General features: G+C 62.9%; 1 protein-coding gene across 14 annotated transcripts in view; it reads left to right on the forward strand.

The window, feature by feature from the left end:
• JAKMIP3 (Janus kinase and microtubule interacting protein 3) overlaps positions 1 to 23,123 on the forward strand; it is a 138,846-nt gene that overhangs the window by 100,371 nt on the left and 15,352 nt on the right. For 11 of the 14 annotated variants that reach the window (XR_009493050.1, XR_009493051.1, XR_009493052.1 and 8 more), the window contains 13 exons: positions 6,947 to 6,982; positions 8,609 to 8,668; positions 9,437 to 9,568; positions 9,929 to 10,057; positions 10,862 to 10,945; positions 11,922 to 11,984; positions 12,259 to 12,357; positions 13,602 to 13,700; positions 13,791 to 13,850; positions 16,193 to 16,258; positions 17,203 to 17,271; positions 17,352 to 17,429; positions 21,261 to 21,464. Coding sequence is in view for 10 of the 14 variants with exons in the window: in XM_059882125.1 (XP_059738108.1) it covers positions 6,947 to 6,982; positions 8,609 to 8,668; positions 9,437 to 9,568; positions 9,929 to 10,057; positions 10,862 to 10,945; positions 11,922 to 11,984; positions 12,259 to 12,357; positions 13,602 to 13,700; positions 13,791 to 13,850; positions 16,193 to 16,258; positions 17,203 to 17,271; positions 17,352 to 17,429; positions 21,261 to 21,464 (1,179 nt within the window). In the remaining 4 variants the exon portion in view is untranslated. The remainder of the gene's footprint in view (positions 1 to 6,946; positions 6,983 to 8,608; positions 8,669 to 9,436; positions 9,569 to 9,928; positions 10,058 to 10,861; positions 10,946 to 11,921; positions 11,985 to 12,258; positions 12,358 to 13,601; positions 13,701 to 13,790; positions 13,851 to 16,192; positions 16,259 to 17,202; positions 17,272 to 17,351; positions 17,430 to 21,260; positions 21,465 to 23,123) is intronic. The other 3 variants (XM_059882128.1, XM_059882131.1, XM_059882127.1) reach the window with 2 other exon arrangements.

Genomic DNA, 23,123 nt, shown 5'->3' on the forward strand with positions numbered 1-23,123 from the left:
GTCTGCAAGAGCAGCTCACGAGCGGACTTGTGCTCAGGGACCCCAATCCCTGAGCCTGCCTCCCCCGCCCATCTCCCGTTCCCAGCAGGGCAGGACCGGAAGTGTGCCTCTCCCCGCCTGGAGACACCCTGATCAGGAGGAGGAGGGACGCTCTCCCAATGGAGGACACAGCCCGGCCGGCCCCGGCGAGGGGCAGGATCCCCTCGCCGAGCTTCCGCCAGCTCACCCTCCTTGCGCGTCTGCGCCCAGATCACCGCCAGCCTGTGGGGCGGAGGGCGGGTCTTCCCTCCCAGGCCCCCAGCCCCAGCCAGCAGCTCTGGATTCAAACTGAGCTTGCCTGAATGCCGCCCCACCCCCGCCCGAGGCCCGGAGCCGGACCCCCCAACACCCCCCCAACACCCCCCCCCCGCCTTTCCCCCATCGCAGGCCCCACAAGCTGGTGGTGAGAGGTCAGGCCAGCGGACACCCTAGCCTGAGCGCCCACATGGCCCCCCAGGCCAGCACCAGACTGGACAGGCCTGGCCGCCCCAGCAATGGAGGCCGCCCTGCCCCCCCACAGGCCCTGGACGAACTGCCAGCACGCTGGGCCAGCGCCTCATGTTTTCTGGCCTCGATGAAAACCAGCTTGTTCTGTCCAAGCCTGGACCCGGCCCGGCTTCCGGAAAGCTCGAGCCAGCCAGAGTCTCAAGCTGGCTCTGGGACGGCCTGACCGCTCCAGCATTCCAGAGTCTCTGTGCTGCCCGCCTGCCTGGCCTGCAGGTGGGTGGGGCACCTCTGAGTGCCAGCTGACCCCCAGGCTGCTGTGGGTCTGGGCTGGGTGAAGGAAATTGAAGCCCTGGGGTCGTCACTTCCCCTGGCAGTCAGGCCGGCCCCGAGCCATCGGGTCTGTGGGCTCACGGCTTCAGACAGGCCCACGCGGGTGTCCAGAGTCCTGGGTTTCCTGGGCCACTTCCCCCGGATGCAGGAGGACTGGGATGGGACAGGCTGGGGTGGCTCGGGTGGGGAGGACCCTCCCCGCAGGGTGCCAGACCTCCCGGGGCAGCTGGCTCTTCTCTGGGAGCGGCACTCACTGCTGGCCCCGGGCTGGGAGGGCAGGGCCAGGCCTGGCTCCCAGCATGCCAGCTGGTTTTCTTCTCTGGCTGGAGTCCACGGAGGGCCTGTGCCCGCCACGACCTGGAGGGAAGCCTCCAGATCGCCCTGCAGGCCGAGCCACCCGCCCACGCCAGGCGGGAGGAGGGAGCTGAGACCCATGCAGGGACCCAGCGGCTTGCTGCGGGGCGCGGGCTCCATGCTGACCTCGCAGAGCCCCGTCCTTCCGCTGTGAGACGGAGACCACAGCCTGGCACCTCCGGAGTAGTCACAGGGCTGGGGGCGCTGGCAGTGGCCTGAGGACCATGCGGCCAGGGCCGAGCTGGGCCCCCACCCCGGCCAGAGTGGCCACACTCTTTGCTCCTGAGCCGGACTGGATCCCGCGGCTGGCCCCGCTGGGGCCTCCTCTCCAAGCCCCTCCTGTGTCGCACAGGATCCAGCCGAGATCTTCAGGACACAGCTCTCCAGGGCCAGGGGGCCCACTGGAGCCCCACGTGGAAGTGGCACTGAGGCACGGGCCACGCGGAAAGCGCCTGCTCACCCACAGGCTGAGTGGGCGCCTCCTGGAAAGAAACCCCGAGTGCTTCCAGAAATGGCCACTCACGCCTGCTGCGTGGGTGACCAAGGCTGTCTGTCTCCTGCCTTGGAGACAACCCCTAGTGGCCACCTTAGCTGGGGTGAAGGCTGGGGTGGGGGCCTGGGGGTGAAGGCTGGGGCGGGGACCCGGGGTGAGGCCAGGACGGGGACCCGGAGTGGAAGGCCGGGGCGGGACCCAGGGAGAGGCCAGGACGCGGACCTGGGCCACAGGACTCCACTTCCAGAAGCCACTCCTGTTCCAGGCCCTGGGCTTCCCTGGACTCAGCCCCGCTCCAGAGCAGGGTGTGCCCCCGGCTGTCTCATTTCGCAGAAGGACACAGCTGTCCAAGCTCCCCCCGCCCCAAGCCAGGCCTGGCCACTCCATTACGGAGGAAGCTGAGGGGGTCACGGCCACGTGGAGTGGTCCCCTGAGGAGAGAGGGAGAGGGCCACTCTGGCCATGCTGAGGGAAGCACCCCGGCACGCAGCGCGACACTCGATCCCCAGTTGAGAGGTCACTTTGGGGTCAAAGCCCCGTTCCCCCATGCCACGGGGTCCTGCAGACGGAGTGCAGGCTATGCCATGGGCCCAGGTGGCTGGCCAGCCCCCATCCTCTGAGCACCGGACAGGGCGGGGCACAGCCCTGGGCAGCCTCTGGTCTTGTCTGATCAGACCCTTCAGGGGCATTCACGCTAGGCCAGGAGGGTCCGCCTGCCTGGGGTCACAGGGCTGCTGTGATGGCCGGGTGTGGGTGGAAAGAAAGACTCCCCATCCAGCCACTGTTGGCTGAGGTGACGTGGCGTCAACCGCCCAGCTGGAGGCTTGCTGAGGCCAGGACAAGGCCGTGCCCAGGGCGAGGCCGTGCCCAGGGCAGGGGACACGCGGGGACACTCGGGACAACTCGGTGGGGATGCCTGGAGAGACATTCACTTGTGACGGAATGGTCTGGAAGGGGGTCTGTGGCTCAGACCTCCTGGGTTTGGGCTCAGGGAATGCTCTGGGGGAGGGGTTGATGACGGGGTGTCACCTGTCAGGCCGCATACCCGTGCCATCGTCCAGCCCCATGAGTGCCCGGCCCGGGCTGGCCCTCGCTTCGGTGGCTCTTGCCCGCCTGCAGAGCCTGCAGATCCGGGGCCCGAGAAGCCTGTTGCCTCAGCCCCTCCCCGCAGCCCAGCGCCCTCCCCCAGGACCCTCCATCCCAGTGCCCCAGATTCTGCTGCTGGAAATACATTCAATTAAATTTGAAGGCCTGAGAGCCACCTGGAGAGCCAAGCCGGTTACACAACCTCATCCCCACGGCTGGCAAGACACACGTGCCGCCTTCATGGAAAATCCTCCTGGGGGGACGAGGAGGGGCTCCCGGATGTGGGGTCCGTCCCAGGCCCCCTCCCAGCTGGAAGGCCGGTGGTGTGGCTTTGATGGAAGCTCGGCTTTCTGCAGGGACACAGCCCCTACCCCGGCCATGCTCGGCACAAGGTGACCTGACAGGCAGGCGCAGTTTCCAGGCTGAGCCCCGAGGAGCCGTGGTGCTGAGCAGAGGGGTGCTGACTGTGGGGGGAGGGCTCCTGGAGCCCCAGGATCAGGGAGAGGGTCACAGCCCCCTGTGAAGCTCCCCAGGAGGGGAGCCCTGGAGGTGGCGGAGCACAGAGGGGGCCAGTGGGGCAGCCCCAGGCATCCGAGCCCCCTCCCGAGGAGGCCACAAGCTGGTCAGCCTGCAGGGCGCTCGGAACCGCACTCTGCCCCACGCAGACAAGCGGAGGCTCTAAGACTCTCTGTGGTCAGCAGTGAAGCAATCCGCACCTCACAGGGCCCGCATGAGAGTGGGGGAACGCGGGCAGGCGGGGGGGCCGGGGAGGGCTGCCGGGGACGGGGCCACAGCAGCAGCTCTGATCTGTCCGGGGCGGGCTCTCTGGGCCGGCGCCCCTCCACAACCGCAGCCCAGGCCTCCTCCCCTCCCTGGCAGCGGCTGGGAGTAGCCAGGGCAGAGGGAGGCTCCCAGGCCCCGTCACAGCCAGGAGGCCCAGGCTGAGCAGTACCCACCGCAGGCACCTGGATGCTTCTGAGCGGGCCGCAGTCCAGGGGAGCCCAGCCGGACCCTGCCCCGTGGCCCCGCCTGCCCCTTCCAGCCCTTCTGGGGCAGTATGCACTCAAGGGGAGCCCCACCGACCCTGCTCCGTGGCCCGGCCTACCCCCTCCAGCCCTTCCTTTGCTGAGAGCCACAAGATGAGAAGTCAGTGGTTCTGGCATCTGCTTCCGGCAAAAACCACCTGGGCGACCTCTTCCAGGGGTGGAGCTGATTCATCTACCGTGAAAGGCAGGTGGACGGCCTGTGGCGACCGTGTGAGCTGCGCCCTCCAAGCCTGTCCCCAGGACTCCTCCCTGCCAGGTCGGGGCCTGCCCGAGCGGTGGGCAGGGTCCCTGTCGCCACCCAGCACTTGCCCTGCAGGGACACTGATGTGTGAAACAGGCATGGTCAGGCCCAGCAGGGGTGTGAGCGGTGTGGCAGGCGTGCAGGGGCCACGGTGCAGCAGGGCTGGCTGCAGGTGGGGCCCAGCTGAGGGGGAGACATGCAAAAGAAGACCAAGACCCGACACAGGACAGGCAGCGGGGCCGTCAGGGAGAGGACAGGCAGAGCACAGGCCTGGGGCAGGCTCGTGACGGCGCGGACAGGGCCCCTGAGTGAGGCCGCTGGAGGGGGCGAGCCTGGGAGGCAGGGGTCCCTGCAGGTGCCCCCTCGAAGGCCCAGCTGGGCAAGGGCTTGGTGCAGGCAGGTTGGGGAGGTGGGGGTCCCTGCAGGCACCCCCCCACCAATGCAGGCCCAGCTGGGCAGGTGTTTGGTGCAGGGAAGTGGGGAGGTAGGGGTCCCTGCAGGCACCACCCGCCACAGGCCCAGCTGGGCAGGTGTTTGGTGCAGGGAGGTGGGGGGCAGGAGGCAAACCTGGCTTCTGGGAGTTGACTTTCAGCGCCCTTCCTGCGCTGGTGGGTATGCGTATGTCTCCAGGGGAAACTGCTTATTTGTTTAGGAAATATGTTAATGGACCTTTCATTTCTGAAAGGAAAAATCCAGGGCTCAGTCTGGACCCAGAATCAAAACAGAGTCAAAGTGCCCCCCAAGAAGGAGGAGGTGCTCTGGAGTGAAGCTGTTGGTGACCTCCCCGCCTGTGGAGGGGAGGGGGAGGGGGCAGGAGGGGCGGGGAGAGGGAACAGCCGAGGTAAGGACGGAAGGACGAGTTTCCATTGAATTTCTCCGATGGCCCAGGAGCTTAAGAACTTTCACTTCAGACACTTGAATTATTTTATGTAAATTGTTTTATCCTAGTCTTTCCCCATTTTCCATCGGGATATTTGTCTTTTTTATTACTTTTGGCATTCGTCTTGTACAAATATTTTTTTCTTATTTGTCACTCGATTTTTAGTTTATTAAAGATATGTGTACATAGAAAAATGTTAAAATTCTCTGCAATCAAATTTATCTGTATTTTCTTTCATGATTCTTCTTTGGGTTAATACTTGGAAAGTTCTTATAAAATTTAAAATTAGTGCAACACCTCCACATGCTTTTTAAATTTATAGCATGATTTTTTTAATTGCTTCTGTAATCCTTCTGGAATTTAATTTACGTGGATACTTGGTTAGAGATACAACCTGACTTTTATCTCTGGAGACTTAACCAATTATCCTGACAAGGTTTGTTGAACATTCACTGTGTAACAGTCAGAGCTTTTGTGGTTGGTCTGGTACTTTGACTAAGGCTTAATCAAGATGGCCACTCAGAGGCGCGGAGGGTTTAAGGAAACAAAGAGACTGAGGCCTGTCCAGGAGCCTGTAGCCCGGCATCCTAGGCCCAAAGCTGCATGGAGGGGGCCCCCACCGGTCAGGGAGAGACACAGCTTCCTGAGCAAGCTGGCCCAGCTGGTCCGGAAAGAATGTCCTGGCCTCCCTGCCCTCTCCCACTCCCCCAAAGCTGGGTAGTGAAGTTCTCCAAGGAGGAGGGAAATTCTTGCAGTCCCGACGCTGGGTGAGGGCTGGGGGTGCAGAAAGGGAAGCCCCTCAGCTCCTCCCCCAGGCAGTCTCCAGAGCCCACCTCTCCTCTTGCAGCCCTAGGGGCAGACCTAGGGCAGGCAGGCAGGGAGCCCAGCCGCTGTCAGCCTCGCCCAGCTCAGTCTCCACTGGCCACACCAGTCCAGCCCTGGCTCCTGTCTAGCAGGCTTCTCTGGTGCTCAGAGGGTAGAGAATCCGCCTGCAATGCTGGAGACCTGGGTTCGATCTCTGGGTGGGAAAGGTGCCCTGGGGGAGGGCGTGACAACCCACTCCCATGCCCTGAGAATCCCGTGGACCGAGGAACCTGAGGGGCTAGACTCTCAGAGTCACAGTCAGACAGGACGGACCTGACTGAGCACACGTGCAACGGGAGGAGAGTGGCTGGGCGGAAGCGAAATGCAAACAGATGAAGACCTAGAACTTTCAGAACTCATGAAGCACATCAGCCCATGAACGTAAAAGGCTCTGCAAACCTCCAGCAGAGAAATCAAAGTAATGAAAACAAGGGAATTATCAACTCCGGGAAAATAAAAAGTGTATAACAAAGGGAACACAATCAAATCACATTTCCAGCTTGAGTCTAAATGCCATTGACCTAATCTAATAACATAGCCATCAGTTTTAATTTAATAAAAAATTATGATATATCCCATAAAAATAGGGGAAGAGAAAGAAATTGATGGGTCTGTGTAGTGGGTGTGAGAAGGCAATGGCACCCCACGCCGGTACTCTTGCCTGGAAAATCCCATGGGCTGAGGAGCCTGGTAGGCTGCAGTCCATGTGGTCGCTAAGAGTCGGACACAACTGAGCGACTTCACTTTCACTTTTCACCTTCATGCATTGGAGAAGGAAATGGCAACCCACTCCAGTGTTCTTTGCCTGGAGAATCCAGCTCTGGCCACCCAGCCTTCCGGCAGGGCCTGAGGTCAGTGCTCTCGTCCCTTCAGTGGCCAGTGACCGTCCATCCCCTCAATAATAGGAATACACGAGGGGAAGAGGAAAACGAAAGCACCCTGGCTACAAATGCACTCCCACCCCTGCCTCTGAAGGCTCTCCCCCTGCGGCGTCAGCCTAGGGAGGAAGGACCAAGCCCAGGGAAGCCCGCCCTCTCAGGGAAGGGTCTGAGGAGAGCCACGGGAATCTTCATAGGGAAGGGGAGAGACTGGGGGCCGGCGGGACCCTGGGGCTTGCGCGGGCAAGGTCTGTGACCCTAAGTCTCCAAGGTCCCTCCTGTCTTCCAGACCCTGGAGACCGCTGGCTACGTGAAGAGCGTGTTAGTAAGTGCCCTCAGCATCTCACCTACATCCCTCCCACTGCCCTCACCAGCCGCTCCTACAGCCCCTCAACTTCCCTCGGCGTCCCCGCCTACAGTCCCTCCCACTCCCCCACCGTCCCCTCCTACGGCCCCTCCCACTCCCTCACAGTCCCCGCCCACAGCCCCTCCCACTCCCCCCCACCATCCCCACCTACAGCCCCTCCCACTCCCCCAGCGTCCCCTCCTACAGCCCCTCCCACTCCCCCACCGTCCCCGCCTACAGCCCCTCCCACTCCCCCACCGTCCCCTCCTACAGCCCCTCCCACTCCCCCACCGTCCCCGCCCACAGCCCCTCCCACTCCCCCCCACCATCCCCACCTACAGCCCCTCCCACTCCCCCAGCGTCCCCTCCTACAGCCCTCCCACTCCCCCACCGTCCCCGCCTACAGCCCCTCCCACTCCCCCAGCGTCCCCTCCTACAGCCCCTCCCACTCCCCCACCGTCCCCGCCTACAGCCCCTCCCACTCCCCCAGCGTCCCCTCCTACAGCCCCTCCCACTCCCCCACCGTCCCCGCCTACAGCCCCTCCCACTCCCCACCATCCCCGCCCACGGCCCCTCCCACTCCCTCAGCGTCCCCTCCTACAGCCCTCGCACTCCTCCCACTATCCCCACCTACAGCTCCTCCCATCTCCTCAGCATCCCCTCCTACAGCCCCTCCCACTCCCTCAGCATCCCCACCTACAGCCCCTCCCACTCCCCCCACTATCCCCACCTACATCCCTCCCACTGCCCTCACCAGCCGCTCCTACAGCCCCTCCCACCCCCTCAGTGTCCCCGCCTACAGCCCCTCCCACCCCCTCAGTGTCCCCGCCTACAGCCCCTCCCACTACCCCAGCGTCCCCGCCTACAGCCCCTCCCACCCCCCAGCGTCCCCGCCTACAGCCCCTCCCATCCCCTCACCGTCCCCGCCTACAACTCTCCCACTTCCTGGGTCCCCTGTGCCTATGGTTTCTCCTGGTGCAGCTGGAAGCAGCCGCACACTCGGGCGGGGGTGGTTCCGTGGTCCCAGTGCTGCCTGCCCAGAAACTTCGCCGTGGTAACCGAGAGCCCACCCGTTAGGGTTGCACAGATGCCAGGGAAACGGGCAGTGTCCCAGGTGGTATTTATGGTTCAGAACTGGGTCCCCCTCCTACCCCAGGGCACTCAGCCCCCACGGCCTGGCTGGCTCCTACATGGTCCCACATACGCAGCCTAGCGCTCTGAAGAGAAAAGGCCTGGCTCCACCGTGTGGACGTCACCTCTGGGCGAGTGGAGAAGGCTGGGCCCTCCGTCCTTCTCAAATTTCCATTTCAGTGTGTGCCCCTCAACCCCCTGCCCCACAGGGTTCCTTCCACCCCAGATGGGGAGGAAGCCCCAGACAGTGAGCTCAGAGAGACCCAGGCCTCGGTTCCTGTTCCTGCCCAGGCTGGGAAGATGCACCATCCAAACTCTCAGAGCAAACTGCCCTGAACTGGTGAACACGGCGGACCACCGGCTGGTCCTGAGACCACCCTGTCTGCTCAGATGATGACCCGGAAATACTAACCTGTGCATTTAAACCTGGCAGAGCCCATCAACAACTCAAAAAATCTCAACTGGTTTTTGCAGGAACGTGATAAGCTTTTAAGATATCGGAAACAAAGAAAGAAAATGGCGAAACTCCCCAAGGTAAACGACTACATGAAATGTGTATTTTTAAAAAGTCGTTTAACAGGAAAGAACCTCTTCCTTCAGAGGTGAAGAGAAAATGGTTTCCTTACTTCTAAAAATTGTTATTATGAAGTAACCAAAACATGACCCAGAGCGAGTACTCTATACTTTAAATTAAAAAAACCCAACCTGGTTTCCTTTAAATTTCCAAGAGGAGACGTGGGTTCACGACAGTAATGACGAGTAGGAGGAGTTAGCCAGGGGCCTGGCCCTCCCACTGCTGGCACCTGCATCCAGCCAGGATGCAGGCGGCCTCCCTGTGTCCTTCCCCTGCAGACCCGCACTCCTTGGGAACTTGATAGACCTGGGGTGTTTCTTTGAGGCACAGTCCTTTTTGGTAAACCTGTGATTTTTATTAAATGAGATTTGGGAAACATTCCCAGAATATTCCCAAAGGATCTAACTTGCTTTTTACAAAATACGTTTTTTGGTTTGGTTTTGGAACAACCAACAGTGATCCTCATACAGGCCGGTAGATACTCCTAGGCACAAATACAGGTTTGTCTGGCCCCTAGAAAGGCCGTTAGGAGGACCATGTCCCACTCTGCACTCTACCAGCCCAGGTAAGATAGTGGAGGCCTTGGTCGAGGTTGGTGGCCTGAGCAGCACCAGGGGGCAGTCCAGGATAGACACCCGAGTGCTGGGCAGCAGAGGAGGCCCCTACAGAGCTGGCAGCTCGGCCAGCCAGTGGTCTGGGTTTGGATTAACATGGTCCCTTTTGCTCAGAAGCCGGTTGTCGTGGAGACCTTCTTTGGATATGATGAAGAGGCTTCTCTGGAGTCCGACGGTTCTTCCATCTCTTACCAAACAGACAGGACAGACCAGACCCCGTGCACCCCAGACGACGACCTGGAGGAGGTGACCTCTCACAGGGCTTCAGGACAGGCCTGCCTGGCTGCTCCTGTCCCACCTTCACACACACGCCCCTGTCTGCTTCACATCACTGTACTGGGTCCCCTCTGCAGAGTGGTACAGAGCGCTCCCACCCTCTCAAGGGGGCAGCCTGAACCACCCAGCAGCGGGTGGGCACCAGCACCCAGGGTGCAGGGTCAGGACCATGGCAGGTGGGCCCCAGCTGAGTCCCTGGCCCCAGCTGCTGGCCCAAGAGGCTTATCTGAGCAGCCAGCTCGGCCATTCACCCCAGGGGTCAGGGCCCGTCTCCCACGTGGTTCCCAGGCAGAGGCGTGGCTGACGTGGTGTCTCCGTGCGCCTCTCCAGGGCATGGCCAAGGAGGAGACAGAGCTGCGGTTCCGCCAGCTGACCATGGAGTACCAGGCCCTGCAGCGGGCCTACGCGTTGCTGCAGGAGCAGGTCGGAGGGACGCTGGACGCAGAGCGAGAAGTTAAGGTCTAACTGACTTCCACTCCACGACGTTCCGGCTTCTGCCGGGCTCCCCGCTTGCCCCCCGGCCTCGGCAGGGACACATGCGCCTTCCGGGCCGGGCCCTCCCCTCCTGCGATCACGGTCAGGCCCCAGGGATGCCGCTCTGGCCGTCACTTGGCAGCGGGTGGGCCCAGGCCAAGGCGGGCTGCCCTGCCCTCCCGAGTTGAGGCATCTCACTGCTCTCGTCCATTTGCCCTGAAAGCCATTCCCAGGGAGCCAGGGCACCCATCGAGATGAAGTGCCCTGCGGCCCGGCCCCTGTGACAGCAGGTGAACTCCAGGGAGGGCGAAGCCCGTAGAAGACGGGCTGGGCAGAAGACATTCATGCAACAGGGAGCCCAGGGCTTCTAAAGGAGGACGGGCTCTGGGGAAGAAAGGGAAAGCGAAGTCCGGAAAAGGAGGTGAACCCAGGGCGGCCAGAGGCTCCAGAAGGGAAGGAGGTGCCTGGGGGCTGTGCCGGGCAGGTCGCTCAGCCACCCGGCTGTATGTGTCCCGGTCTTTGTCGTCCCCGGGACTAAGCCAACCCCCTCCGGCCAGCACCCAGCTGCTCAAGCCTCCTCCATCATCCTGTAAGTGAGGATTTCCCCAAATAATCTCCCAAATGAACCCACAGATCATCCCCTATAATCTAAGCAAAGTCGCTAAGCCTCCAAGTTCTCCCTTTATTCCAGAGCACGCCTTGTTGGCAGGCAGTGTCCTGAAAGTCAGGTCTGAGGGGGCCGCCCAGCTCTTAGGGAAAGTTTGATGTATGTCTCCTCCCATCCTACAGACCCGTGAGCAGCTGCAGGCGGATGCACAGCGGGCGCAGGCGCGCATCGAGGACCTGCAGAAGGCCCTGGCCGAGCAGGGGCAGGTGAGCCTGCGGGCCTGGGCCCCGGGGCCCCCGGGCTGCCATGCTCCCGTGAGGGCGGCGGCCTTCGGGTGTGTACTTGGTGAGGATCTTCGTCTGCACGCTGAAGACGGGCTCCCCAGCTCCCTCTGCTGTGTTTATATCACACCTCAGTAAAAGACTTAAAAGCGGAAGCAACGTGTATTTGGAAGAATTCCACAGTAAGCCCAGGACGAGGCACGAATTCCCCTGACCAAGCCTCTCTGGGCTTGACCGGAGCTCCCATCCGCCTCCTCACTCAGGGCCGGGAGCCCAGGTCCCAGGGCTTTGTTACCACTCCCCTCAGTCCCTGGGACTGCCAGCACCTGTGGGCTCCTCAGATCCCAGGGAAGGGCCTCCGTCCATGTTCTCTGAGCAGCCCCCAGCCTGTGGATGGTCCAGACACAGGACGATGCCGGAGGATGTCTATGGGGGCTGGGAGGGTGCAGGTGAGAGATGGCCCGGCTCACAGCCAAGTGCAGTGCAGACCCACAGAGGCCCTGGGGTGTCGACTGCCCGGTGCATGGCTGAACGGACAGCCAGGGCAAGAACCTGAGTGACTGCCCCACCTCACTGCCACAGCCTCGCCGGAGTGCCCGAGGCCTCAAATCCAGTGCAGAGACCCCCGCGATCACCCAGGCACCACACTTGTTCTCTCCACACCAGCTCAACCCCCTGGCTCCCGCTGGCTACGTGTTTGGGTCCCCTGGACCTGTGACGTCCATGCGGGTGCCTGGCCTTGGCTCAGCAAACCTGGGTGCCGTCCACCTCTATCGGAGACCCTCCAAGAAAATGGGCGAACCTGGGTTTTCATCAGCCACCGGACAGGCGCTCCACTCTCGGTTACTTCGGAAGCTGGGTGTAGTCCTTTCGTCACAATCTCTGTCCTGCTGAACAGTGATGTAAATCAGAGCTGCATCCTTCAGTGCATTTATTTCTCGACTTCAATTTCCTTTTCAAGGATATGAAGTGGATTGAAGAGAAGCAAGCGCTGTTTCGGAGAAATCAGGAGCTTGTGGAAAAGGTACAGCCGCCCCACCCCGTCTGTTTGAGAGGCCCGCTGCTTTCCTGGAAAGACAGGAATCCCCACCTGCCCACCTGCCCACCTGCTGCCCAGGGCTGGGGACCCACCTGGGCAGCACCTCTGCCACAAGGCCCTGTGTGGACTCACCCTGGAGGGAGGGCTCCGGACCGGGGGCCTGGGCCAGTCAGCTGTCCCTGCAATGCCAGCAGCTGTCAGGGGAGCCAGGGCTGGCCTCCAGTGGCCTCCAGGATGCCTCCTGTTTTTTGTTTTATAGATTAAACAAATGGAGACAGAAGAGGCTCGGTTAAAACATGAAGTCCAGGATGCGAAGGACCAAAACGAGCTGCTGGAGTTCCGGATCCTGGAGCTGGAGGTGTGGGGCTTCGGGGGGCAGCGGATGGGGTGGGGGGCAGGGGTGGGGGGCAGGGGCAGGGGTGGGGGGCAGGAGTGAGGAGACAGGATGGGGTGTGGGGCAGGGGTGGGGGGCAGGGGTGAGGAGACAGGGGATGGGGTGGACGGCAGGGGATGGGGTGGGGGGCAGGGGTGAGGAGACAGGATGGGGTGTGGGGCAGGGGTGGGGGGCAGGGGTGAGGAGACAGGGGATGGGGTTGGGGGGCAGGGGTGGAGGGCAGGGGCAGGGGTGTGGGCCAGGGGCAGGAGTGGGGGGCAGGGGATGGGGTGGGGGGCAGGGGTGAGGAGACAGGATGGGGTGGGGGGCAGGGGTGTGGGGCAGGGGATGGGGTGTGGGGCAGGGGCAGGAGTGGGAAGACAGGGGCAGGGGTGGGGGGGGCAGGGGCAGGGGTGGGGCAGGGGATGGAGTTGGAGGCAGGGGCAGGGGTGGGGGGCAGGGGTGAGGAGACAGGATGGGGTGTGGGGCAGGGGTGGGGGGCAGGGGTGAGGAGACGGGATGGGGTGTGGGGCAGGGGTGGGGGGCAGGGGTGAGGAGACAGGATGGGGTGTGGGGCAGGGGTGGGGGGCAGGGGTGAGGAGACGGGATGGGGTGTGGGGCAGGGGTGTGGGGCAGGGGATGGGGTGGGGGGCAGGGGCAGGGGTGGGGCAGGGGATGGAGTTGGAGGCAGGGGCAGGGGTGGGGGGGCAGGGGCAGGGGTGGGGCAGGGGATGGAGTTGGAGGCAGGGGCAGGGGTGGGGAGGTGGGGGCAGAGCTGGGGGGCAGGGGTGGGGGGCAGGGGCAGCAGTGGTCGTGGCAGGGAGCTGTCCCGAGCCGGTGCCACCCAGGCTGTGAGTCCTGCCGTGTCACTTGGAGGAAAACAAAAAGCAGAGCAGGAGTGTCCACACACAGCTCCGGGCCCTCCCTTTGTCCCCGTCCCTCCGGGCATCAGACGACAGGGCTCCCAGGCGGGAGCCAGTCCCCAGGGGCCATCTGGGCTCGGAGGTCCCCACTTGCTCCCGTCAGCGTCCACTCAGGCTCCCCTGGGCAGGTCCGAAGGGGGTGGCCACTGCTGCGGCAGCCAGGGTCTCATTTTCACAAAGACCACGTTAACTGTGTTCAGTGGACTTTATATTCTCACGGTGTCCCCGGGGCGGGGGGGGGGCCCGCACTGCCCTCCCAGGAGGGCGGGGACCCCCGTGTGCCCAGCCTTCTGCTGTCTGTCTTAGGAGAGGGAGAGGAAGTCACCCGCCATCACCTTCCACCACACGCCCTTCGTGGACGGGAAGAGCCCCCTGCAGGCGTACTGCGAGGCGGAAGGCGTGACGGTAACGCCCTGGCCCCGCCCCCCCGCCTGCCCCGCCCCGCCCCGCCCCGCCGCGGCGCCGGGCCCAGCACCGCTGTCTCTCTGCTTCTAGGACATCCTGGTCTCGGAGCTGATGAAGAAGCTGGACCTGCTGGGGGACAACGCCGTAAGTGTAGGTCGCTCTCCTGACTTGTGCATGCCTCCCCGTGCGCCGCCCTGCACGGCCCAGGGCCCCTGTGAGTCCCGCGGTGCCCGGCCCCTGCCCCGTGAGCTCCCGCCTCCAGAGCTGCTGACCAGCCCTCTGGCGTTTAGGAGAAACTCCGTTCTTTCTCACAGCAGAGACGCTTCTGGCCCCGTGTTCTCAGTTTCTGAATCCCTCTCGGTCCTGAAGTTGTTCCACATCCTTGGTGGGGCTGGGGCCTGGGGGCCCTTAAGGTGCCTTCAGTTCGGTTTAGTCCGTCAGCGCTCAGTCGTGTCCGACTTAGACTGCTCCAACTCAGAGCTTCCCACCTAGTTTTGGCAGAGGGGCAGAGCCTATGAATACTCTCCGAATCTCACTTAGGGCAGAGTCCCAATCTCTACAGCAAGTTCCTCAAAAGAATGTGAATTGCTGAATGAGTGACTGCACCCCTCCATCCACCCTCCACCCATCGTCCCTGCATCCATGCTGGCCACCCTTCCATCTGTTCTCTGTTCACCCCCATGGCCCCTCCTGTACTTGTTAAGCCCCCGCCCGATGGTGAGGGGGGACCTTCTGTGCTGGCAGAGGCCCCAGTGCACACCCCAGAATGTCCCCTCACAAGGTCCCCTCACAAGTACACGGTCTCCTTGTGAAGCACCCTGGGCTCCACATCCTGCTCGCTGTGCTCAAGAGAGATCAAAGCACAGGACAGGTGCACCTCACGTGAGAGATGGAGGGAAAACGCGTGCAAGCACACACACACGCACAGACACTCACGCATGTGTATCAAAACCCAGGTGCTTGTGCACACCCTCAGGGCCAGTGCTCCCAGCAGCTCCGAGTGTTCAGGGCCCTGCTGATAGGGACCCCTCCTCCCTGCCCCCGCCCCGCCCTTTAGGTGGGAAGCGGGAAGGGGGAAGGGAGGGCTGGCTTCCACAGGGAGGCCCTCCTGGCCTACCTGCCGCGCCCCCGACCCTGGGTCGGAGCCCTCGCTCCACCTCGGCTGTGGGCAGCGGAGGCAGCGGGCCACAGTAGGATGGCCGTCCTCGCCGTGTGCTCCGGGCTCAGCCCGAGTACCAGCCCCGCCAAGGGCTCCGGGGAGCCTTTCAGTTCACAGCTGGAGAGACTGAGGCCCCAGAGGGCACCACCCAGGGGCACAGAGCTGCCGTGTTGGCCAGCGAGGACGAGCTCAGGCCTGCGCAGTCCCCCAGCCCTGCAGCTGCCCTCCCGGGAGCACCAAGGTTGCGTACCCTGGAGCCACCATGCGGCCTCAGAGACGGGGGCAGAGGACGCACTGCCAGTTTCATATGCCAGCGACCCTGGTGGCTCCTAAAGGAGCCAGGGATCACTCAACTCAGCGATCCTGGCAGGCTCCTCACCCCTTGTCTCTGCTCTCCGCGACCCCCCGGCGGCCCCCAGCTGGGCCCCGCAGTGGGGACAACCCGGCTCACCCCCTCCAGCCCCTGGTGCTCATGCAGGTGGGACCTCCTCTGAGGAGGCCCGCCAGCCCAAGGCCAGGGTCACCCTCCCAGAAGGACCACCCCGGTGGGCCCACTGGGGTGAGGCATGAATAAAACATGCAGGGAGAAGGCGAAGCAGCAGGGATGTTGATCTTTGCTTCACATTTGTAAGCGGTGCTTTAATAATTCAGGCCGCACGTGAGGAGAGCTGGCTTTGAGTAAGAATCCGGACAGAGTGCGGAAGCCTGGCTGCTCTTTCCGCCACCCACTGTCCCATCCTGCTCCCTGGCCACTTAGGCATGGTCGCCTGCAGTGAGAGGGCCAGAGGGGCAAGCCAGAGGCTAGGTGGGAGTCAGCAAGGCCGAGAGCGAAGGGGGTCCGAGCCTCCCGGAAGGGCCTGTGAGTGACAGTGACATTTAGCTGTGACCCCATCTTCCCCATGCCCACCGAACACTGGGTCACCCACCCCCACCCAGCGCCCGTCACCCACCCCACCACCCACCCAGCGCCGGTCACTCACCGCCCCCGCACTGAGCACCCAGCACCCACCCACCCGGCACCCATCACCCAGCCACCCAGCCACCCACCCAGCGCCCGTCACCCACCCCACCACCCACCAGCGCCGGTCACTCAGCCCCGCACTGAGCACCCAGCATCCACCCACCCAGCACCTATCACCCAGCCACCCAACCACCCACCCAGCGCCCGTCACCCACCCCACCACCCACCCAGCGCCGGTCACTCACCCCTGAACTGAGCACCCATCACCCACCCCACCCACCGCCCATCACCCACCCCCACCCAGCCCTGTCACCCACCCCACCCCAGAAGGCACTCCCCCTGACCATATGAGAATTCCGCTCTTGAATGCAGAATCTGACCAATGAGGAGCAAGTGGTCGTCATACAAGCCAGGACAGTCCTGACCTTGGCCGAGAAGGTAACAGCGGACGCGCTTGGGGGAGGGCTGGGTCCTTTCTGGCTCAGTTCAGAGGAGATGCTCTCCCTGGAAGGGGGGGGCCCCCAGGGGGTGGGATGGAAGCTGGCGGGGGGCAGGGTCCACTAAGCCTGGCTGCTCAGGAGGCCTGGCACACACATGGGTCAGACAGCACCCACCAGGCATGTCTCCCCAAGGCTAGCTCTGCCCCGATTTCCCCAGAGGCCAGAGTCAGGGTGGGTCTGTTAGAGAAATTCAGAGAGTGAGCCCACGCTGGTCACACCGGGCGCAGGCCCTTCCCAGGCAGGCCCGAGTCCACGTGGCCCCTGAGGCACCACGCAGGCCATGGAACACCTTCCCCGTTTCTGTCCAAACCCCGCACAGCCGGGCGTTCCAGCGGCCGCGCTGCTGTTGCCTGGTCTGCCTCTGTTTGCCCTGCTGGGACCCTCCTCTGGGGGCCGCCCACCCGGGCTCCCCACCCTCTGGCTTCCCTGCTCCCGGGACCACCCGCCTGCCCCTAGTCCCCCCTGCCCCGCCCCATGTGTGGCCAGAACCCACTGGTAGGCCTGCAGCGAGCACCCCTGTCCTACAGGCCTCCAGCAGGGCGTGGAGGGCTGTGCCCATAAGTAGGAGTTCAGAGGCCAGCTCCTGGGAGCACAGCCCTCCTGACACCGCTCCTCTCCCGGGGGGGTGTGAGGGCAGGCTCCCTGGACGCCAGGCGGGGCTGAGAGGTGGGGCCCAGACCTGGCCTGCACGCTGGGCACACGGAGCCCACGACACCCGCCCAGCTCTGACTCCCGCAGGGGCTGAGCCCTCCCTCCCCAAGGAAGAGCGGGAAGGACGGGGCATGCCCCCAGGCTGTGTCCCCGGGGCTGGGGAGGTGGGCTCTGCTGACCGAATGGTGACCCGGGGGCTCACGGCTGTCGGGACCTTCTGTCTGTGCCCAGTGGCTCCAGCAGATCGAGGAGACGGAATCGGCCCTGCAGCGGAAGATGGTGGACCTAGAGAGCGAGAAGGTGAGTGCACACCCGGCCGGCAGCCCCGCGCCGCCACGCCCCCGACACGCGGCCCAGACGCGGGTCCCCTTGTATTCCAGGAGCTGTTCAGTAAGCAGAAGGGCTACCTGGACGAGGAGCTCGACTACCGGAAGCAGTGCTTGGACCAGGCTCACAAGGTGAGAGCCGCCCGGCCGCGCGGGGTTTGGGCGGAAACGGGGAAGGTGTCCCATGGCCAGCATGCTTCTCAGGGGCCACGTGGACCCAGGCCTGCCTGGGTAGAGCCTGTGCCCCATGGGACCGGCTCACTCTCTGACCCAGCGAGTTCCGAGGACGCCTTACTGCCCCTTTGGCCACCCTTGGCCCCAGGAGTGCAGGCAAATGAGCAGAGGTCAAGTGGGTATTTGAATTGAGCTGAGAAAATAGGATTTATTGAAACGATGCCTTTAGGAATGAAAGGAGCATAGCTGAGTGTCTGTCCATCATCTCTCCCTGTCCACCAGCATCACGAGCTGCTCACCCACCTGCTCTGCAGGAGACCTGTCCCAGACAGACCTGAAGGGAGGCCCCGTGTGGGGTCAACCCCGAGAGCCCACTTCTCTCCATTACTGTCAGTGAGCCCTCACTGAAGTGAGCTGGAGGACGTGGGAAGAAACTTCATTTGCACCTCAGGCAGCCTTTCTTTTTCAAGGTGGCCCCTGAATCAATGTCACACTTAGCTCCTCAGACTGGGCTCAACAGAGGTGCTTCCTGCAGGAGCGGGGCCCACGCTTCCTCTGCAACAGTAAGCCACACCTGTAGGTCAGTGTCACGGGCAGGACGGTCCTTCCAGGCGGCGTGGGCCTCTGTCCCCTGCCTGTGGAGTATGCTGTGAGCGGGGTGCTGTCCCGTGGCCCTTGAAGGTGGCTGGAGGAGCAGAAAGTGTCACCCTGGGACGGCGGGTGGGGGCTCTGTCACACAGCCCCGAGGGATGCCGTGGGGCCGCGGAGACGCTGGGCACCCCTAGTGGGATGGCTGTCAGGGCTGCTCCCCGGGGGGCCGTCGTCTGGGGCCCCCTCTCTCCAGTGCTGGCAGGTAGGCTGCATGCTGTGCTGTCCACCCTGGTTTTCTCTTTCTTTTCTCTTGTGGCCCCACTGGGTCCTCCTGCGGCACACGGGCTCCCCATGTTGCTGCTGGAAGGCTTCTCTCGTCACCCCACGACATGTGGGATCTTAGTTCCCTGACCAGGGATTGAACCTGCATCCTCTGAATTGGAAGGCAGATGCTTAACCTCTGGGCCACCAAGGAAGTCCCCAACCCTGGTTCCCTTGATGCCGAGTTAAGCCTGCACTTCCTGCTGGACAATCAGCCATTTTATCTGCCACTCACAGAACCCCGTGCAGGAGGGGGCACCTAGTCACCTTGGGATGCCTTGGCAGGTGGGCCTTCCAGCTTTCACACCCTCCCTGTCATGAGCACTGGAGCCACACCTGGGATTTCAGGGGGAAGGGCGGGCCTCACCCTGGGGCAGCCCCTGGGCACAGAGCTAGCTTCTGGGCATCTGGGTGGCTGTGGCTCAAGCTGCTGCATCGAGTGAGCAGGGCCAGACCATCTCCATCCACAGGCTTGGGATGAAGTCACTGTGATGTGCGTGTTAAGCCCCACACTCAGCTGCCTTTATCTGAAAGCCAGAGTTTATCTTAAATGCACTAAGCTCTTTTGCTCTAAGAAGTGGCAGCTGATGTGTGGTATGAGCTGGCTGTGACAGCTGACTGGGGACAGTTGACTTTGCGGCTGTCAAGAACAATAACATGGACAAAGGGCTCTTTCCCCCCCTTTCCTAAAATGTCTACTCAGCCAAAAGGACGTCCAGTAATCATTTTGCCTGAAGAGGAAACATTCATTTGTGAGGAGCGTCGACCTGGAAACCAGTCACAGCCTAAAAGTTAACAGTTATGTTTTATTCAGTGGAGATTTTTAGGACTTAAGCCCAGGAGGCAGCATCTCAAGTGACTCTTAGAGAACAGCTCAGAGGAGGCGAGTGAAAGTCACTCAGTCATGTCCAACTCTTTGTGACCGCATGGACTGTACAGTCCATGGAATTCTTTAGGCCAAAATACTGGAGTGGGTAGCCTCTCCCTTCTCCAGGGGACCTTCCCAACCCGGGGATCAAACCCAGGTCTCCCACATGGCAGGCAGATTCCGTTTTGCAAGAAAGAGCAGGTAGTCTGAACATCAAAAGATTATTGTGCATTAAAGAAAACAAGATAACCTAAGTTAAGGAATTTAGTGCCTTTCTGTGTATGGGAAGATGCGAGAGTCTGGGCTCACTGCAACCGCTCCTTTCATACGCACCTCAGCCATCCCGGGCCGCTGTCCTGTGCTTTTCACTTCCTGAGCTTCCTTCAGGTTCACCGTGGGGAGTGGCTGCGGGCTGACGGTTCTTTCCTCCCCGAGCTTCCTCGGGGCTCTCGGGCTCGCGCTGGAGGACTGCAGTCACTGATGACTGCGACATCCTTATCTACTGATACGATAGGAAATATTCTCTTTCTCGGGAGGGTAGATTTTTGATGGGAAGAATTTGGCTGTTTCAAGATTGTAGCTGTGAAACTTCCTGAGGAATAAGCTTTGAAAGTGCTCCAGATCGAACTGCTGAGTCCTCATCATTTGTAGCGAGGTCTGTGTTTTGGCTCCTGGGGACAGCACGGGAGTGATACTGCAGGAGTTTGCACAAGCTCTGGGCGATGATGAAGGACAGGGACGCCCGGCATGCTGCAGTCCACGGAGTCGCAAAGAGGCGGACATGACCGAGTGACTGAACCGGGGATGGGCGGCATTTCAGGTTCTCTGTGAAGGAGCCCCTGGTGGGTGCGAGGGCTGGGCTGGAATCCCCAGTGTCTCTCCCTCAGCAGGCCTTGTGCAGGTGGTCCGCCCAGGGGTCTCTGCAGCCCGCCTCAGCATCCTCACCATGAGCCAGGGCTGACGAGGGTGCCTGCTGCCTGGAAGTGGGGGCGGGAGGGCTTTGTGCAATGAAGCCTAGGCCAGTGCGGCACACCCAGGCACTGCGGGCAGGGTGTCGTGTACCATGGACAGAGGAGGAGAGGAAGCTGTGAGGTGGGCAGAGGCTGGGCACCTGGGGACTTGAAGTGAAGGTGAGGCCATGTGTGCAGGCAGCAGGGAGACAGACAGACAGACAGAAGGGAGGAGACGTGGGGCAGGTGTGTGCACCATAGTCTGAAGGCCCGAAGCCTGACCCCAAGGTGCTGGCCAGGCCACGCTCTGTCAGAGGACTCAGGGGAGGCCCGCCTGCCTGTTCCAGCTCCTGGGGCCTCAGGTGTTCTGGGCTCGTGGCTGCGCCACCTCTGCCTCTGTCATCACTTGGCTTCCCCTCATCTTCCGTGACTGTCACCAGTCCCCTCTTATTCTAAGGTCACGAGTCAGTGGGTGGAGGCCCCTAGCCCAGTCTGGCCTCAGGTGCGCTGGCTGACATCTGCTAAGACCCTGTTTCCAGATGACCCGTGTTCACAGATTCCAGGGGTTAGGACTTGACGCTGCTTTAGGGGCACGAGTCGCCCGCACAGGCGGCAGTGGGGCCACAGAGCTGACAGCCTGGCCCCTCTGCGTTACTGCAGACAAACCCGTGGGGACCGTCCTTCCTCCTTTTTAGCGACTCAGAAGCCCAGGGTTTGGTGAAATTGTGAGCAAAGAAAGAAGCCTTTGTTGTCTTTCCTCAAGGGATGCCTGCCCAGACCACCGCCCGTTTGGCCAACCTCCTACTCCAGCTTTGAATTCTGCTGACCCCAACGTCCCTAATGTTTCATTGCACCTTAAACATCGCATGGAAGGGATGCTCTTGACATAAGTACTCCTGGACTGGCTCCACCCTCCAGAACATCATTTAACTGGTCCAGGAGGCAGCAGTCCCCTCTTTGGGCTGGTCCGGAGGTGTCCTGGCTCCCAGGCTGGGTGCCTCGGCCCCAGGCAGTCCCCGGGAAGAAGGCGAGGCCTGACTTGTCCCCTCCCGCCCCCAGCGCATCTTGGAGCTGGAAGCAATGCTGTACGATGCCCTGCAGCAGGAGGCCGGGGCCAAAGTGGCCGAGCTGCTATCGGAGGAGGAGCGCGAGAAGCTCGGGGTGGCGGTGGAGCAGTGGAAGCGCCAGGTCATGAGCGAGCTGCGCGAGCGGGACGCCCAGATCCTGCGGGAGCGCATGGAGCTTTTGCAACTGGCGCAGCAGGTGCGGGAGGGGCGTGGTGCCGCGGGGGCGGGGCCTACGGGAGGGGCATGGTGCCTCGGGGCGGGGCCTACGGGAGGGGCATGGTGCCTCGGGGCGGGGCCTACGGGAGGGGCGTGGTGCCGCGGGGGTGGGGCCTACGGGAGGGGCATGGTGCCGCGGGGCGGGGCCTACGGGAGGGGCATGGTGCCGCGGGGCGGGGCCTACGGGAGGGGCATGGTGCCGCGGGGCGGGGCCTACGGGAGGGGCATGGTGCCGCGGGGCGGGGCCTACGGGAGGGGCATGGTGCCGCGGGGCGGGGCCTACGGGAGGGGCGTGGTGCCTCGGGGCGGGGCCTACGGGAGGGGCGTGGTGCCTCGGGGGTGGGGCCTACGGGAGGGGCGTGGTGCCTCGGGGCGGGGCCTACGGGAGGGGCGTGGTGCCTCGGGGCGGGGCCTACGGGAGGGGCATGGTGCCGCGGGGGTGGGGCCTACGGGAGGGGCGTGGTGCCTCGGGGCGGGGCCTACGGGAGGGGCGTGGTGCCTCGGGGCGGGGCCTACGGGAGGGGCGTGGTGCCGCGGGGGTGGGGCCTACGGGAGGGGCATGGTGCCGCGGGGGTGGGGCCTACGGGAGGGGCGTGGTGCCTCGGGGCGGGGCCTACGGGAGGGGCGGGGCATCGCAGGGCCCGGGGTGACCGGCTGGGGCAGTCCTTCTCGTGGCCTCGCCTTCTGATGGCCATGCCTCCAAGGGCCATATCTTCCTGGCCAGGGCCTTCCACTGGCTGAGCCCTCCCAGGTGTCCTTGTAGTGGACACACACCCAGTGGCCGTCCTCTCCAGTAGCCTTGCCCATGGGGGGTCCTCCCAGACTGCCTGTTCCAGACCAGCCTGTTGGGCTGTCCTGCCCAGGCCTCTGGGTGGTACATCCGCCTTCTGGGGCCCCTAATGCCAGTCTCTTCCCTGACTCCTCCCTCAGTGGTAAGATCTGGAGAAGGTGTTGTCTGGGGGACAGCGAGTAGTCCCTGGGCCTGGGACTTGGGGACGTTCTCCCGACCTTCAGGCACTTGGTCTTGGGCCAGTCTGGCAGTCCATTTTTCTGGCCTGTTCATTTCTAAGGGGGGATGAGGGACCCTGGCAGACTAGCAGCCTTGGTGTGTGAGACCCGCCTCCAGTCCCCTGCGTGGGCAGCGTGGCCTGGAAGGAGCCTCGTGGCTGTGCTCTGTGTTCAGATAAACTGGTGAACCCAGGTGTCCTATGAGTGTCAGGGATGACGTCTCACCAGAGGACTGTTGGCTACCAGGACCCTCGCTGTCAGATCCGAGGTGGTCAGTGTGAGGACCCCTCACTCCCTTCAGATAGGCAGTGTCAGAGCCCAGGTTCATCCAGGGTCCAGGCCAGGCATCCAGGCCAGGCATGGATACACACGTCCATCTGACCGATTCTGCACCACAATGAAAACTAGGCTCTCCAACTGTGCGGTCACCCTTACCAGCAAAGTGCCCCCCGTGACTGGCTCTGCGACCCTTCAGGCTGCTCCTTGGGCTGCTGTAGCGATGTCTGGGAAGGACCATGAATCGGGCCCTTACTGTTTGCTTGGGCTCTAGCCTAGTGACTTGTGATCTGAAGGTGCAGGAGGTGGGAGTGTGGCCGGGGCTGGGGGGGCGGTGCCTGCTCTTCTGTTGGAG

The sequence above is a fragment of the Bos taurus genome, chromosome 26 (genome assembly GCF_002263795.3).
Source record: "Bos taurus isolate L1 Dominette 01449 registration number 42190680 breed Hereford chromosome 26, ARS-UCD2.0, whole genome shotgun sequence".
Classification (NCBI taxonomy): domain Eukaryota; kingdom Metazoa; phylum Chordata; class Mammalia; order Artiodactyla; family Bovidae; genus Bos; species Bos taurus.